Here is an 18,961-nt window from a genome sequence, read left to right as displayed (position 1 = left end):
TAATCTTTTAATTGTTATATTAGTGGTTTAACTTAAAGGCTAAATACAAATCAATCTGGTGCTTATTCCTAAGCTCATTTCACTGGTGCCCCTTCTTAAATTCAGATTGATTTTGAGTCTTAATTTTGAACTTATAATTCATATTTTTATAATTATGAATTACACTAATATAAAGTCTACCGGATTAAATGTAACACCATACTTACTACATAATGGCGCCCCGAGCGAGGCCCACCTATGGTCAAATCGACAATAGGATTTCAACCTTAAACCCTTGTTAAATCGGCTCCACACTATGACATGGAGTGAGGCCAATTTAACATCCTTGCTTTGCTGATGTGTCATCAACAAAATGTTTTTCTTTTAGTGGGTTCAACTATGAGCAATTAAACCTTGTTAAGGTACATATTGGAACTTGACGTCTCATCCAATTACCTTAACCTTAACAACCTTAAAGATAATTGATCATTCAACAGGCAGTTGAAAGTCTTGCTTGACTGTCTTAGCCTGTGAAACTTAATACCTGTGCAGCTCAGTTATTTTTAAGTCAAACTGAGTGCAAGGGTTCCCTGCATGGTCTATCTTGAGAGCTTATATCTATCAGACCCTATCCGAGTCTAACCGTCATCAATTTTGCGCAAAATCGAGTCCACTGACAGAGAAACGCAAAAATAAGCTACTGAATGCTTAATGTTAAAATTCACATTATCGTGTGTTTAGTCCACAATGTGTTTACATTAAAAACAGTCTAATTGCTTAACGTGTAAAGCCACCGTTAATCGTGTGTTAAAGTCCACTTAACGAAGTGAAGAAACGCAAAATAAGCAATTTGGTTCATATTGTGATCTTTCAATATGACCCAATCAAATAAACCACTGTAAATTAATAAATATAGGCACAGCTAACCTATTTTATTATATGTTGGTTCATTTTTGTATAAGTGAACATAAGACAGTTAGCAACTGCGCTCCTTGTACAATGTGTTCATATTGTAATCCTTCAATATGATCCAATCTTCTTTAAGGATCTAATAAACCACTGTAAATTAATAAATATAGGCACAGCTAACCTATTTTATTATATGTTGGTTCATTTTTGTATAAGTGAACATAAGACAGTTAGCAACTGCACTCCTTGTACTTAAAATTTTAAAGATTGCTTTCCTTGCTAAAAACCTGTAGTCTAAATTGCAAGTCAACGAAAGCTGCTCTTAAAAATTAACCCTCTGATTCTCTGTGAAAAGGGTGGACAGAATTTATGTGACAGCCACTGTCAGCTAGCTATAAACACCTCAGTGTGTTTACATTCTTTCTAGTCACGTGACTCACTCTCCAGACGGCAAACAAACAACGCCATCTTGAGTGTACCACACGTCCCTTACAAACTGCCATATTTGTGGCTGTAACATTGTGCGAGGGTTCCAAATACACCTCTCCCCCTCCTGAAGAGGGGAGGTCTATTTTTGTCTGGGACACCGAAACCCGACACACCCACACTCACATACGCACACGCACACTGCAAGAGACATCCCCTTCTCTCTGCAGCGTCTGTGTTAGTCAGTGTGTAATTCTTAAAATTATCAAAGTAATTGATTAGATCAATCTAACTCTTGCTTGTTGACACTTCCAAACAAATATTGCATTAGTGCAATTCTTTAACTAAAGACCTACGTTTGTGGTTTAATTACTTTTATCCTTGCTTAATTCTCTAATCAATCTCCCTGTGTTACAGAGACAAAAATGGCTGACGCCTTATCCCAGAATACCGATGTCACGGTACGGTCTCTGTTACCTCTAGTAATGATGATTTTTATCACCGGATCATCATACCCTAAGGTCCTTCTTATAAAAGTACTTCATGTGCTAAAATTAATCACAGAATTTGTACTAACAACACTTGATTCAAAACCATTAGAGAAAGCAACGCAGAATTATATTAATGATAATCCTAAAGAATTGAACCAATTTCCCTCTCCAGCTCTCAAAGATAAATGTGATCCCACGTGCCCTTTGACACTGGAGAAGGAATGTCTAAAGCAGCCACAACAAGTGGATGAGGTACAAAGTAACCAGACTGCCAATGACAGATTTATTTCTGCATTAAATATGGTACTGAACACCAACGAAAACCTTAAGGTCCAAATGGAAGATATACAAAAATCAATTACCTACTTTAATGTCGTCACTAAAGAGACAGTAGCTCAAATAGCTAAATTAAAACAAAGTATTGATTTAATTAAAAGTCAAAAGCATGAAAATGAACAACTTACGATTAAGAGTAATCAACAACAAGAAGATATTATTTTACTTAAGAGCCAGATTCCTAAAAAGCCAGTAAACCTTCCCAGGTTTGAAACAGAATCTGATTCTGATCAAACTGATGTTGAGTTGTTAAGAGATATTAACCTCTTTCGTAAAGGTCATTCAAAAGGAACCACAGGACACCAGATCCCTAAAAAGCCATTAAAACTCCTAGCTGTCAATTCTGAGATTCAGACAGGCCAGGCCCCCAAAACATACTGTGAGGCCTTGAAAGTTTTACCTGACAAACCAGATGTTTTACCTGACATCACAGTGTCTCTTCCAAGTGTTCCTTTTGAAAAAGTAACTACCCACTTATTAGACAAAATAGCACATCATATTCCCAGGTTTGAAACAACATCTGACAATTGCGATATCGTTGGGTATTTAAGAGATATCGACTACTTTCTTAAAGGTTATTCAGATGTAACCACAGGACACAAAGTCCAACTTATCGGTATGTCCTCTAGCTCTGAGGTACGACGATTTATTGAACGTCAACCGTCGGATGTTGTTGAAAACTATGATGCTCTGTCACAGAGTCTCATTGGGGAATATAAAGTCCACAAGTTGGAGGGAATATCTGCCGCCCTTTCCCTAAGACAAAAGAAAGGTGAACGTCCTAGCACCTTCTTTGGTCGCTTGAGGAGAGCTTGGTTTTCAGATGAGAACACTATTGATATGGAGGAAGATCAAACATTTAAATCAGTCTTTCTAGATCGACTTGATACAAGCATCAGACCTGGTGTCCGAGACAACACGGACAGAAATATGTCCAGCAGTAAATTAAGAACGGTCGCTGACCAAATTTATAATAATGATCTTATTGACATGGCTTGGGAAAATAATACCAACCAGTCTCACCCACAGGAAGGTCACAGCGTTCCTGCAGTTGTGAGCTCACCTGTCCTATCCAGACGGAAAAAGAAAGCTTTGCTAAATGCTGATAAACAGCATTGGCTCTCAAATACTCCTGCGGAAAGATCTGTGGACTGGCGACTGAGGTCTGATGCGTGAATAAAGTCTATCCTCTCATGCTAAATTACTAGTGATAGTTCATAAATTAAAAGTAACCAATGGAATAAAAACTAAAACCTGTGTTATTATGCTAATCGATACTTGGACTATAACCTATAGCATTTTTACCCTGTCAAATTGATTCACTGACAAAACATAAACCTGCAAACTATTATGCATTTGGGGCTCCCTATACGTGTATGTCCTCAGATATACCAGAACAGCTGCTGGCATATTATGACAGGCATTCCAAATATTTTCATAAATCAAGGTATCATCAGTAACCTTTGACCTCTTGATTTTGAAATGGGGGGGTCTTTGCATATAACTTTGTGAATCTCCTTCAAAGGAGATATGCTGCTTTATGTTGTTAAAATGAGTCCTTAGACTAGCACTAGTCAACTTAGTAACACAGTACTTCCAAATACCACTTTGTTACTCTGTCACTTAGAATTAATTGCAAACTGAACGGAGTTAACTTAGTTTTTCTGTAACTCTGTTTTACAGACCGCGTCGAGACATCTGCCATTGGGGGATGTATTTTTATTTATTTTTATAAGTTGCTATTGGCTCTCAAGATATCTACCTATCGCCCAAAGTAGTCAACTTCCATAGAAACCTTATGTTTGGTATTCACTGGTTAATAAGCTAGTAGCCTACAGGGTGGAAACTGATCCACCAATCAATATTAAACTATTACCTCCTACACTATGCCCCATAGGTTTCAACTTTTCAAGTACTGAAATAACCACCGGCCTGCATGTTGCATGTCCCTGGCTGGTGCATGTTTCTTAAGTATAGGTAGGAACCCCAAGGAATGACCCTCCATATAGAAGTTTGGGGAAGAATTCTCAGCTTTGACCCAACCAGTCAACATAATTCCTTCCTTTCTTTTCTTTATTTTCTTTCCTTTATTTTCTTTCTTTTATTCAAACTTAGTGTAGTCCCCCTATACTCCACTCTACACAACTACTGTGGAAATAGGAAATCCCCATTTCCTTATAGGGTAGACTAACACTCAGAATAAAACCCCAGTATTGTTTATAATATACTGCATGCCTGGTTTTTACTCCTTTGAATAATAAGTCTATGTCTACTTATAATCTCAGGATATTTTCATTAATGAAATCAAATTATGAATCAGTAGCATTAACATACTATAGGCGTAGCATAGAGATATGTTCTTATGCCATGAATTTGCTAACATGATCTATTGCTTCCCTGAGTTCATTGATTGTGCTTTTATCAACTAAGTTTCATAATCAAAACATCACCAGTAACCTTTGATCTTTTATTATGAAATGGGGGATTTGTAGTAGATATGGGGTATAAAGGCACAATTAAGCTATCGCATCCAGCTATACCACATACAGCATTGGATGACATCTAATGAACATCATGTGAAGTGATTTCTCTCTTCCATACTGACACCACATGGACAAGCATGTAAGCAGAGAAGCCGGACAGATATAGGCCTACAGAGGGGTCTGCTGACCTTTTGACCCTCAAGAATGGTCTCAATTCCTGCACCAGTGGCATACTTTGTGTGCACAAAGGTACACTGAAACTGTCCAATTCCAGACATTGGCCTTCATGTTCATAGGTACAAGGAAGGAAATCTATTTGATTTGTTTCCTACAGACTCAGAGACTCAGGTCCAAGGGATACCCTTGTACCATAAAGACTTGATTCCATTTTAGATGGATTATGTATCATAAAGACTTGATTCCATATCAGCTGGATTAAGTGTCATAAAGACTTGATTGCATTTCAGCTGGATAAAGTGTCATCGCCACAGATCACACCCTGACTTTGGATGTCAAAGGTTGAATGTTCCACTCAGTCACAAAAGCATTCATTCACAATTCCTTAACCATCAATTGGGAATATGACATTCACTGTACAATAAATGTAGATTCATACATGTGTGCAGATTGTGTGTTATGTGAAATCTAAAGCCATGAAAAATGCATGCGTACACCCTTTCCCAAAATGAACTTCAAAGAAATATTGCATCACGAAAACATGTTGACGAAGTCTGGAAATGTCACGAGACATCTCAATGTCTCCATCTTGCAAAGAGAGTGACATACAGAGTAACTGAGCCCAACGAAGAGAACTATATATATTTGGAGAGGCAGACAGGAAAACTAGGATTAGTGGAGTCCATGAAGACCGGATGAAGGGAGAGGAGAGGAAAGGACGTCTGATGAGAGGGTCTTGGCCACAACGCTACACAGACCAGCTCCAGAAGACAGGATAGAGGGAGAGACCAAGGAGCCAGAAGGATGAGATGGGTCTACACAGACCAGCTCCCGACGCTCTTACCTGAGCGTCCCAGGCAGTCCCAGGCGATCCCAGGCACTACATCGACAAGCCCAGGGGTTATAGCCAAATCAAACCCCTGCCGCTGCCACTCCACCTCTCTCCCTCAGAAGACCGACGACCCCAGTCTGCCTCTCTCTCTCAAGCTCTCAACAAAGCCAACACTCAGGAAAGTGATTGCATTTACATCAGGTTTCTAAGTTCATGGCAAAAGAACATTACCTATCATATAGATATTTCATTATCATTTGATTTGTTTCTTCAATTCTATTTTGAACCTGTATTAACCCTTGTTTAAGAAATCGTTTGATTATTGTTCTACTAAGTTTGTCTATTAGCTTAGGTGTGGAAATAAATTGATTCATTTTTTAAAACAAGTCTATTATTTGCTCAAGAGTTGAACTGGTTTTTGACACATGCAAAGTAAGAAAGGCTATGTAATGGAAAAGACCTCTTACCTTCAGATTCCATAGATTTATTAAGATAAAATAATAATTGATTATTTTATAATCTTTTAATTGTTATATTAGTGGTTTAACTTAAAGGCTAAATACAAATCAATCTGGTGCTTATTCCTAAGCTCATTTCACTGGTGCCCCTTCTTAAATTCAGATTGATTTTGAGTCTTAATTTTGAACTTATAATTCATATTTTTATAATTATGAATTACACTAATATAAAGTCTACCGGATTAAATGTAACACCATACTTACTACATTTGAGTGTTGCAAAGGCAGCTATGTGTCACAGGAGGAGGGCTTGTACAGTACAGTACATACAGTACAGTACAGTACAGTACAGCACAGCACATGTTGTACAAGAATTGTACTTATAGGGCCTCATTAAGAATGGTGTATGCTATCGACCTTTGACCTTTTTGTATTATGTATGTTATCAACCTTTGACCTTTTTGTATCATCATAAAGAATTGTTTATGTCATTAACCTGTTGACCTTGTGACCTGTTGACCTCATGGAGTTGGGCAGATGTGCATAGTGCCACATGGCTGAGTTGCTCATGGCCGTCTGTCTGCTTTGCTCCAAGGCCTGGTTTGCCCATATGCCGTCAGCAGAAAATACTATTTCTGCTGACGTGAGGGTTTGGAAGGAGGGAGCGGGGAAGAAGGGCAAACATGGCCCTTTTTCGGGGTAGACACGGCCTTGGATGAACTGAGGGTGATTCATGTGTTATCTTATCGTGTGTTTCAAAGGAAATCAAAGACAATCGGATATCCTTTGAAACAGACAGGACAGGTCGTGATTGGAAGGGAGCTGACCGGCCTCCAGTACTGTGACTTTATATATTGACAATTACTTGCATGAGGGGGAGAGAGGTGGTGGAGTTATCTGCTATATAGCAGACAGTTTGAGGGTGCAATGGAGTTAAGAGGTTTTGTCCAATATTTTTTTAACCAACACACAGACGTGAAGTGTGTTCACTCAATAGCATTGATTTATGAAGAAAAAAAACAAATTATGCAGTATATACTGCACATAACGGACTGTGTTCAATCCATATAGCTGCTAAAAACCACTTGACCTCGTTCACAGAGCATCACTATAATTCAGTGGCACTGTCGGCCTGTATAGCCTCGATCAGTTCACTTCCACAGAATGATGAATTGAGAGCCGACGTCAAGCTCATCCGCACGTGCCCCGCTGCCCTGGCTGGCCTTTATGCCCTGAGCCCTGAGGCAGGCCAACGACAGCGACCAACAGATCAACAGGGATTTACAGCTTCCATCTCTTCTGCCACAAAATGGAGCCTAGCTGGCATTATACCGTATCGGGCCTGACGGGAGCCAGACAGACACACTCACCTACTTTCTGCCAGCGGAGCTGGGGAATAGAAATAAGTAGGTCACACATGTATGGGCCATTTTCTCTCTGGGATGTTTGTCCAGCAATGGTCAATCCCTGAGGCAGTAAGTCATCTGTGGTCCAGTTGGAACAGGGATCAAATAACATTTACTATGTTCAGTATCTCCTCCCAGAAGCTATAAATAATATACTATGAATAATAGATATGTGACCTCAGGGGTCATGACTCATGTTACCATTACAGACACTAAATATTATTCGCAAGATCTCTATATGAATTACAATTGTGCTCCTGTCCAGAACGGAACACTGCCCTGCTCTGCGGCTATAGGACATCACAGTTCAAAATCAATAATGTAATTCTTTGTGTGTGTGTGTGTGTGTGTGTATGTATGTGTGAGAGAGAGAGAGCACTGAGCACATTACGTCCAAACTGTCCAGTGAAATGTCAGCTGAGGCATAATAATCAATAACAATCATCAGTCAGTGTTGTGTATGGGAAATGTAAAGTTTCCAGTATTAAATCTAGTGCAGTGATCTATATTCCATGCAGCACGCTGTAGCACCCCGGGACATTATTATACATGGGGATGTCTGGACTAACTGCTATACAGAGTATAGTGGTGTGGATATAAAATGGGAGCCATAGGCCAATTCTAATCATTAGATATGTTTGCTATTGATGTCGTTTGTTGAGTCACTGTTGAGTGTCACTAGCAGTGTTGAAAAATGTTCGTCGACTACCTTTTTCCACTGACGAAAACTAAATGGAAACTAAATAAAAGCTAAGCTATGGTGACTAAAACCAAGACTAAATATATTGACAATTTCGTCAACAAATAAACTCATGCCAGTTAGTCGACTAAAACTAGACTAACACTAAAACATTCCAGGTGACTAAAATGTGACTAAAACTAAGTGAAAACTATTCAAGAGACTACGACTAAAACTAAAACAGGAATTTGCTGCCAAAAACAACACTGGGTATTGGGTATCCTCTGCACATGCTCAGATCATATGGGGATAAGCTCAATTGATTTAATTGGAAATCAAGAAACAGGATTAGGTGGTAGCGGAAACAAGTGTAAAAACTAGGCCAAAGCACTCAGTGGATGATGGTGAGCTTATATTATCTCTAAACTGTAACTATGTATTTTATCTGCTCCCTAGTGGGGCGGTCAGGGTTTCAATCTAGGGCGGAAAATCCTTCCACGACTAATCCTGAAAACTTTGAATTTCCCTGCAGGGATCAGCACTAGTGTTGCAAAGAATGAAGACACCAAGGACCAAGAGTTTAACACTAAAAGCCCCACTAGCAACCTAACCAGATGGACGTTGCCATCCTTGAGAGCAGTGTTGTTTTTGGCAGCACATTTTGATTTTAGTTTTAGTCATAGTCTCTTGAATAGTTTTCATTTAGTTTTAGTCACATTTTAGTCACCCGGAATGTTTTAGTGTTAGTCTACAGTTGATTTAGTCGAACAAAATGTATTTTGACAGCCTTGATGCCGCAGTTTTTTCACTTTACTGAAAATAGCCCATCTACAAGCCCACAACGTGTTTCAAATTCAATCCTTGAGTGAGCATCACTCAAGGATTAACTGTAAATGTATTCAGCAAAAACTTAGTTCATGTACTATAATAACAAAAATAAATTCACAAAGTGCAATTTAACCTAACCATGGCTGGTATATTCACCAGATAGATGACGAGACTCTAATCTATCCCTTTCTATAAATTATAATGATGGTTCAACTGCATTTCCTTTAGACCTGTGTGAACAGAACTGATTTTCATAGATTTTATTAATTATATTGCTCATTTGTGCTGTGTGAATCATGCATAGGCTACTGTCTCTGGGGAAGGTGATAAAACGAATATCCCTCACTGTTTCATGGACAAAGACAAAGTAAGCAAATCATTCTAGTAATTACCCTATTATGTTACAAAGGTCACTACTCACTGCCATTCTGGCATGTGTCAACATTAATCTAAATAAAGCCTTGACTGGGAGCTTTACAAAGTTACAGTGTGCGGATTGCCTTTATCCACATGCCTATTTGTACCACACACATTATGCCATGATGAGCCCTCAGGTTCCGTGCCTGCCAACTAGCTGGCCTGGCACACAGACAGACAGGCACAGGTATTATGCAACTGCTGCTGCTTGTGATTGTAACATTCCAATAGCTCTGGCAGGAAGCTTCATACCGGAGGTGGAGGAACATAATTTGAACGGGATAGTTTTAGGCCCAACAGTTATATAAGTGAGGGGTATGATGTTGGAAGACCCGAAACCCCATTGACCTCAGGATACATCAAACATCAAACACATTAAAGTAAAAATCTGAATAACCGAGTGAAGAAACATGACAAATGCATTAGTTTCCATACATTGGCCACGTTTCTTCACTTCAATTTTCACTTGTTTATCCTGCATGCCAGTGGTTCCGGGGACCCCCAGGGGTCCTTGAGGGTCCCTATAGCTAAATGATAGTTAGGAACCAAATGGACCCTTACGAGTCTGTAACTCAAGTGTACAAATGGACCCATTTGATATTAATTAATTAATATCAATCAATCATAATTAATTAATGTAATTTGATATTACAATATAAATTGGGGGTCGAAATGCCATTAAATGGGGGCTCGTAGCCTAATTCAAGTCAAACTGGGGGTCGTTGAAATTAAAATGGTTGAGAATCACTGCTTAGAGCAGGGGTGGGCAACTTTGACCATGGAAAGGGCCACTATATTTCCACACTCACTCCAGAGGGCCACCTTGCTGTTGTAGCAAAGATAGTCGATCTACAAGCTCAAAACGCGTCGCAGTGCGACACGTTTTGAGTTTGTAGATCAGCTAATTTTGCAATATTTGAATTGTTTTTTGGCTATTTGGAATCCTGAAAAGTAACCTTTTTATTTTATTTCAAATGCATTTTGTTATAGTTATGTTAACTTTATGAACTAAATACAAATACATTAGACATTAAAAAAAGACAATAAATATATCAATGTTCGGATATTAACCTGAGGGCCGCATTAAGTGATGATGGGGGCCGCATGTCGCCCCCGGGCCACCAGTTGCCCATGTATGGCTTAGAGCCTTAAAAATCTTCTTATGAGGGTCCCTGGCATATGTTTTTAAAGAATACGAGAGGACTCGACCCGCCGAGTCTTCTTCACCTTTGGCGAGATTTCTTCCACTTTTGGTGAATCTTCTTCACTTTCCGGGTCGACCCGGAAAGTGAAGAAGATTCGCCAAAAGGGGAAGAAATCTCGCCACTGGAGCGCGCATCTAGCTACTGCATGATGATCATGCACGCTGACAGACACTGTCCCAACTCCTAACACTTGTTTGATTAAACATAATGTGCCACGAAAAATAGCTTCCAATAGCTTAGTTGGTTATTATCTCGTCGAGGAGGTACGTGTCCATAATATCGCCAACAAAAGACATCTTTATTCTTCGCCGTACAATGTGTTCCGTGCTGAAAATAGCTGATATATGGGGGTCTGTGTCTGTGGGCTAATTAGCGTAAATTTGGGGTCATGAAAAGGTTTGGGAACCACTGCTGTATGCCTCCTGATTGGATGAAACCTGAAAGTAGCTTGTTTATTAAGCTGGAGACCTGTTAGCTAAGAAATATCACTTACATCAGCTTTGAGCAAGTCACTAACAATGTAGTTTCTGAGACCATACATACTGTACACTTAGTCCTTGCTGCCTGAGACCAAGGACATGAGATTCTAAAGATGCATATGGACAGTTGACCATAGCACAGTAAAGCTCTTAATACCTCTAAAAGGACTGTGTCCTTACTCGATTTAGTCAACAGGCTGCATCCAAAACTGTGGCGTTGTCGAAAATATCTTGTTGAAGTGCTGACATAATGCAAGTGTCTAAGTATCTTCTACAGATATTCTTGGATTTCTAAGCTGTTGACGACAGTAAAAATAATCTACAAGCTCACGTGTGGCACTGGGAGTTTGTAGATCCATTTTCTGAAACCTTTCTCCTATGGCCAATATGGTTAATATATGGATTTCCAAGTTGATCCAAAAGCTTTGCCAAGGCTGGAGGAAACGCATCAGATAGCTGCATCAGTGCAACCAGGTCTAACCAATGCTGCTCTCTAGTGGGCATACTGCAGAATGACTACAAACAGGAGGGAAAGAAGTCTTGCATTTGGCCAATTTAAATTACAGAATTTTGTATAGCAGATGGTGTACTTTGAACTGTATTGCTTTCACTTGTCAGACCACCCAATGCTTGGTTGAACAGATGTACAATGAAAGTCAATTTCATCCTAATTGTAATGGTGGTTGGTTGTATGCCTTTATTTAATACAGAAGGATGGTCTTCCTGCTTTCTTTGTCGCACCGCCAACGGTAACCCATAGACATAACGGTTGCATTCTCTTGTCATACTTTTACTGCAGGCTCTTTTAGTTTAAACGTATTTGGGTTAGTCTTGTGAATACTTGGGGATTAACTTGGACAGACCCAAAAGCCAGTGTTGGTAGTGTCGTCAGTAGCATGTTCAATACTTTTGTTTCATCTTAACCCATTCTGGACGGGAACTTATGGTGTTTTAAGCATTAGGTTATACTTCAGATGTTGAAAAATCAGCAGATCTACAATCAGTTTGGCCACTTGGTGCCACGCTATAAGCTTGAGGATCTGCTATTTTTGAAAAATCGTGAAAAATGTAGTATGAATCTTTGAATATATTCTTTCAGAGCGAACATTTTTAACTCAAATCTTTTTTTCTGGAGGGGTCCATGGAACATTTTCAGATGGTCAGCGGCCAATATATTTTTGGGGGTCCTTGACATGAAAATGTTTGACTGACACAGACTTGGATTTTTCAGAAAAAAGATTTAGAAGACATTTGTAGAATCATCCTCCGATCTAAATGGGTTAAATTATTGTTCAGAAATGACAGGGCAGCAACAGGTACCATTTCACCAACTTTATTTATAACAACGGGGACAGAGCTCTACTGGGGAGGTTGCTGCTGATCTGGCATGCTCCTGATGATGTCAGAATCACCTGCAGGAGGAAACAAGGAAATTGATTAAAAAGATGGAACAAAACATATCCCATCTTCATATTACAGCCATTTATGGGGGTCCGTAGCCCAATTCAGGTCAAACCTGGGGGTCGTAGAAATGAAAATTGGTGAAAATCACTGCCAGAGCCGTAAAAATCCTTGGCATATATTTTCTAATGGGGGTCCTCGGGCTAATGAGTGCCAATTTGGGGGTCCTTGACATGAACATTTGGGAACCACTGATTTACATGAAGAAACACCTGACCAGAAGGCTGGTTTGATAAGGTTCAAATTAAACAATGGAGCTACAAATAGCACAACTGAATGCTCAGATGTCTTTGACACATGATCAGTCAATGAAATTGATGACTAATTAAAAACTGCTCTACAAAATGTACACTTTACATTTCTTTGCCTGAAAGATAAACCAAAGCCCAACGCTTAATCCTTGGTGAACATTCACTGCCATGTGATTCATTTATTCCTCCACCAGTGCCACGAGAAAGGATTGAGATAAATGTATTTAAAATAAAATAAATTGAAACTACCTTCTCACTTCGTTTTAGCGATGGCCTAGCAACAGTGAGGAATTCATACATTTAAGTTAACTTTAAGTTTACTGCCCAGAGAATTTAACCAAAATAACCCAGACTGCCACCATTTCTGTCCATGTGTTTTGACTCACCTTCAAGTAGTCACAATATTCATCTTCACTATGATCACACACCAGATCGTTGGTAATGAGCCGTTCATGAACACCCCGAACGCCCAGGGGTATTTAGGACAATTACATCAGTTCGCCCAGCGATTAGCAGCTACGGAGCACATTTCAAGGTGCACCAGGCGCCATCTTGAATGTAGCTGAAGTGATTACTTCTAACGCGACTAGTTGACTAATTTATTTAGATAGTTATTCGCGTTTTAAGATTTTCGACCTGATCCACTAAAATGGGGAGGGATCACTTTGGATGATGTCCCAATCGGGAATGACATCGAATGTTGCCCAACAGGCGCTCCCAGCCTGTGGAGCGATGCGCTCTGTAATATTCCGTCCTGAACTCTGATCGTTACCATTTGATAGGATGGAGACTGTTTGGTAAAACCATACATGTGTTCAGTAGTTAGAGCCAATTGAAGATTGAACGGTGGTCACGCCAAAGTAGAACGATACAATATGAGTTAAGAACCGTGGGAGTAGAGCAGGAGCGCGATTTTTGCGACCACGTGGTACCTTGCGTCTCACTGCACGGGGGTGGACTTGAACTGACGAGTATACTCGTCAATGGCAGTGAATGTGTGCTAAGCAATTCCCTCCTAGACCATGTTAACTGGCCGACCATTTTTGTCTTCGACACGAAACGACGTTAAAAACTAGTCATCTTTCAGACTGGAGCATCACATTAGGACAATCAATATTTTGAGTGAGGGGTGTACAATATCTGCAGCAACGTGACAAAATGTATACCGTAAACACTTTCACAATCCAGATTATATGTATACAGACCCCCACCATCGTGAATCAGCTTCTGACAAAAAGTGGAATAATGTGGAACGATTCCATAACTTATGTAGATGCAATTTCTTTGTTGACACAAAAAAGTCATGTCATGTCTAGTCCACACCCTTCAGGAAGGGAACTCACCGGGGTCAATAATGGCCAATGTGCAAACCCTGTAGTATTTGCCGCAGGCTGTGCCAAGCTCAATGTTGTTGCCGCTGTAGTGGTGCACGCCAGTCTTGGCCAGCATAGCGTAGTACTCAATCTCAGATTTCCTGGAAGAACAAAAGGATTTGACTATTAGAAACATCAACAATGATTACAGAAGCAAACATTATTACACTTGTATACAACACATTATATAATACACTTATTCTGTATTCAGCTTTAGTTTATCAGCTTGTGATGTACAATGTCGCAGAGCTTTGGTGAACTGACCAACAGTGCGGTCGTCAGCTCACTCTGGTAAGCTCTGGCTTTAATGTAGCGAACCGCTGGTGCCGATTAGGACCATTTACGGGTCAATCAACCCTCCGTACTGGGTCCGCACACAAGGAGTGACAATGATAGGATGTTTAACCAATGGGACACAGTCCTAAATGAAACACTGATAGAACAGGACTCCCAATTATTCGTCATAGGAAATAGTTAATGGATATAATCTTAAAACTTAAAGTTGACATTTAGTCCAGCTATTACGATGTTAAACTGCCATTTAGATACCTGAGGGCAGGACAGTTGTTAGCCAGGATTACCAGCTTGGCTTTGCCCTGGCGGATCATCTTCTGGGACTGTTTGTACCCCAGCACGTATTTCCCACTCTTCATCACTAGCTGGAGTCTGGAGTTGATAGACTCCATGGACTTTTTCTAAAGACGGGAGGAACAAAAATAGATCAGTAACCACATGAGATGCTAGCCGAAGGTGAACACAAATCAGAATCTTACAGCAAGTAAAATCCTGTATTAATGTATCCATTTGTAACTCAAGTGTATACAAATAAATAATAAATAAATAATAAAAAAGGAGTCCCTTACAGTTGAATACTCAAGTTAAATTAAATTTAATAATTTAATAAACACTTGCATACTACAACTACCATTCAATGTCATGATTAATGTCAAACATCTGTCACACAAGTATGGTGGTGCCATTGTGTAAAAATGATTAAACATAAGAACCACCAATTATTACACTAGTGTACAGGCGTACAGCACATTATAAATAATACTTATTCTGTATTCAGCTTTAGTTTAGGTACAATGTCGCAGAGCTTTGGTGAACTGACCAACAGTGTGGTCGTCAGCTCACTCTGGTAAGCTCTGGCTTTAATGTAGCGAACCGCTGGTGCCGATTAGGACCATTGACGGGTCAATCAACCCTCCGTACTGGGTCCGCACACAAGGGGTGACAATGATAGTTAAATTAAATTATTTAAACACGTGTGTACCATCATGTAATTATTCATGTCAATATAATGTCTATACACAAGTACATCACATATCCATGGAGAATTGGTGAACTGACGAAACAGTGTGGTCAAAGAGACTCAAGTTGATTTAAATGTAATTATAATTGAACACTTGTGTACCATGCATCGTCATCATTCATGTCAAACAGATCTGTCCGTTTTGTGTTTGTTTTTTAATTAATGCAGCGACTGAGTCTATGCGTCAAATAATCTGACAGTACGTCAATTTAGTAAGGGACGTCCATAGTCCATAATTTAAAGTCAACATTAGCTGCACATGCTAGGCTAACTACAAGCTCAAGTGCGTGCATCGCTGGCTAACATCAATAAGAACTCAACACTTTCGGTACAACTAATTTAGACACCGCCAACATAACTGGCTTATCAATACAGGGAAGACGAAAGCGACGTTTTAAAGCAACGTGTTTAGCTACGGAGCTAACATGCTAGCAAAGGCCCCGGTAGGTTTCCACGTGAAGACATGCAGCCATTGCTGGGACTCGACGGATGGGGACTCACCGCCTTCTTTGCAGCCACCATTTTTGCGGTTTAGTCCGATCCGGCCAACCTGCGTTTAACACAAATGGAAGCAGAAATGTGTCGTTAACACATAAAACACCAACACAGCGACAAGCTGGACAGATACGGGTGTTGTTTTATACTAAAACTCAGAGCTCCATCTTACACAATGTAGCGTCCCCAATATGGCCTCGGAGAGAAAGGAAGTTCCCGTGGTGCATTGCGATTTTATCCCCACGCGAGGAGGAAAAGCACTGGTTTCTATTCGCTGTACAAACTGCAGATCCGGTCTAGCTCCCGCCCTACTGTATCCGGTTATTTACACGCACACATCTATTATACATGCACATTCGCCCTGCAGCGGATCTGCAACCTGCAGAGATGAATGGTCCCAGTTCTAGTCTGCCCATTCTACTGAGTCTGCGTGGAGGAGAACTAACTGCGCTCGACCAATCGACCATTGATATTTTCTTCATCATAGATTTTCATTTTTCATCATCTGTTGGGAGATTATTATCATTGAGTTGAGGGATTAATATGGAGACATATTTGAGGGTTGTTTGTCGATCTAATGTTGAGTGCTACAGCATTTTACTCCAATAAACATTGCACTATTTTTTACACATTTGCTAACAATAAACATAAAATGCTGTTTTTAATTGTGACATTTTGTCTGTTACATTTAAGGAGTTTTGTCAAGTCATCTTTATTTATAAAGCACTTTATAATAAAGTATTAAGTATAAAGTTTAAAAAAAAAATCACTTTGAATTTTAATAGCCTTATGACAATAATAGCTATAATAATACGATAGATAGTAATAGTAATTTAATACACTTTATTTGTAGACAGACATTTAAAAAAAAAGTTTAAACTTTAAACCAGTAAGCCTATTCGAAGAATACCAGAACGCCGTAAGGATAAAACCAGAGACATGTTCTAGTTCTTCAAAATAATGTATTAATTATATTACTACCGTATAATATCATTATCATGTAATTGTAGCCTATTTATCTTTTATCCTGCATGCGCCATCAACCAGGTGGGCGTATGAGCCAATTTAGAACGTTTTTCTTGCATGCATGTCTTCTCATCAGACACCAGCAGAGCAGACCAGAGCAGTGCAACAACAACCATGCAGTCATAGCTACTATAAACTAATAATATCCTGAGTATAGAGTCTGAGTGTGTGCTGTGTGGCTGTGCTATTAACTCTGGATACCCATGGGTGAGTAACTCTGAAGGTGGAACAGAATGGACACGAGTGAGTAACTCTGATCGCGAGAAAATGGAAACACGTTTGTACACCGTTAAATGAACACTCCGCATTTTACAGTGTTGGATCATGCAGTGCACACACACACACACACACACACACACACACACACACACACACACACACACACACACACACACACACACACACACACACACACACACTAGTCAACGATTCACTTGAGTCGAGTGAGTCCAGATCGAGTGTACAGCTGTCGAGGCAGCAGCAGTGTGTGTGTCCATGTTGAAACACACATTACATTATTCTTCGGGGACCTAAAGAGATGCGCAATTACGCACGGGACTAGTGGAATTTAACGACAGGTCTATTTGTCCAGGTGGATTTTTTGAGGACCTTTGCATTTTTAACTGACACTATCAATGCAGGGCGTCCTCAGGAACGCTGCCAGCCAAGTCTTCTGAGAGCACTAACTTTTTTTCTTCTTCTTTTTTTAAAAACCTGCACCTCCACTTCTCTATGTGCTAAGAGACAGAATAATGGGATGCTCAACATCTACAGCTACAGCGGTGGATACGACCCGGCCGAGCACCAAGCCGGAGGAAAGCAACGGCGCCAGCACCACGGGTAGGCTATGTATATACTAAAAAAATGTCTTCAATCCTAAATTGTTTCTGAAAAACCCATGTTTCTATTCTATGTCAGTGGTGCTCAACCTTTTTCATGTCAAGGACTTCCAGAATTATCTCTATTTGGCCACGGACCCCCATCTCAAAATATGTTGTTCCAGGGACCCCCCAGAAGCAAATATTTTTGTTAAAAATGTTCGCTCTGAAAATGAAATATAGCCTATTCAAAGATGTGAGCCACATTTTAACGATTTTTCAAAAATAGCAGATCTACAAGCGGTGCCGCGCTATGAGCTTGTAGATCTGCTATTTTCCAATAGCTAAAGTTTAATCTAATGCTTAAAACACCAAAAGGGGTTCCCGTTCTGAGTTAAAATACAAATTGACCAACTTTTATTTAGATTTCCATCATGGCAGACTTTGAAAGACGTTTAGGATAGAAAAGTTCCATAATGCATTTCAATTCTAGGCTATCGGCTCATATGGTATAAAATATTATGAATAAGATCCAAATCAATGTTAAAAGTAAAAAACAATAATAAAAAAAATAATGTATTTGTCTTTATAATGCAATTCTTTCTAAGTCCATAAATTGTGACATCATATGGAAAGGGGTGGTTCATCGTTCACTCACCCATCTTTAATTAACCCATTCTGGGCGGGAACCCCTTTTGGTGTTTTAACTAAGCATTATGTTATACTTTAGCTATTGAAAAATAGCAGATCTACAAGCTCATAGCGCACCGCACTACAAGCTTGTAGGTCTGCTATCTTTTTTATCGTGAAAATGCGGCACAAAGCAACATTATGGAATTCTATTAGCACATGCGGGGAACCACATGCAGTAATAATGCAGATATCCACAATGACAGGATGGGAAAGTCATCGGTCATTGTTTGGTACATTGGTACTGGGTCTGTACTCTGTCCTCCCTGGGAGGGACAGTGGCGTTCAGGGTATCCGGTGACAGGCTTCCATTTCAAAGGGAAATAGAAGCCATCGTAGACACTAACTTCCTTGTACTGAGGCAGAGTTAGTTGGGTAGGTTTGGTGCAAATGAGCACACACCTCTCAAAGGTAAACCCCCAAACAC

At 39.8% G+C, this 18,961-nt stretch overlaps 2 protein-coding genes across 6 annotated transcripts in view; one reads left to right on the top strand and one right to left on the bottom strand.

The window, feature by feature from the left end:
* Nucleotides 1-5,705: 5,705 nt before the first annotated feature.
* The window catches only part of LOC310865165 (uncharacterized protein), a 468,188-nt gene continuing 454,932 nt past the window's right edge, over nt 5,706-18,961 (top strand). Inside the window, exons 1-2 of one of the 5 annotated variants that reach the window (XM_083774186.1) lie at nt 5,706-5,815; nt 17,769-17,866. In XM_083774186.1, the coding sequence (XP_083630312.1) occupies nt 17,779-17,866 (88 nt within the window). In that variant the 5' untranslated portion in view covers nt 5,706-5,815; nt 17,769-17,778. Of the gene's footprint in view, nt 5,816-17,172; nt 17,270-17,498; nt 17,867-18,961 lie in introns of those variants that run through there. The other 4 variants (XM_083774183.1, XM_083774184.1, XM_083774185.1 and 1 more) reach the window with 4 other exon arrangements.
* On the bottom strand, nt 12,423-16,218 carry rpl30 (ribosomal protein L30). The gene is made up of 5 exons (XM_083774234.1): nt 16,173-16,218; nt 16,007-16,055; nt 14,740-14,885; nt 14,161-14,291; nt 12,423-12,517 (listed from the first exon to the last, which is right to left on the bottom strand). The coding sequence occupies exons 2-5, from the start codon at nt 16,025-16,027 to the stop codon at nt 12,465-12,467; spliced, it is 351 nt and encodes a 116-aa protein (XP_083630360.1). The 5' UTR covers nt 16,028-16,055; nt 16,173-16,218; the 3' UTR covers nt 12,423-12,464.

Source organism: Protomyctophum parallelum (assembly GCF_964188405.1).
Source record: "Protomyctophum parallelum genome assembly, chromosome: 1".
In the NCBI taxonomy this organism is placed as follows: Eukaryota; Metazoa; Chordata; class Actinopteri; order Myctophiformes; family Myctophidae; genus Protomyctophum; species Protomyctophum parallelum.
This window is presented reverse-complemented; position numbering and strand designations above follow the sequence as displayed.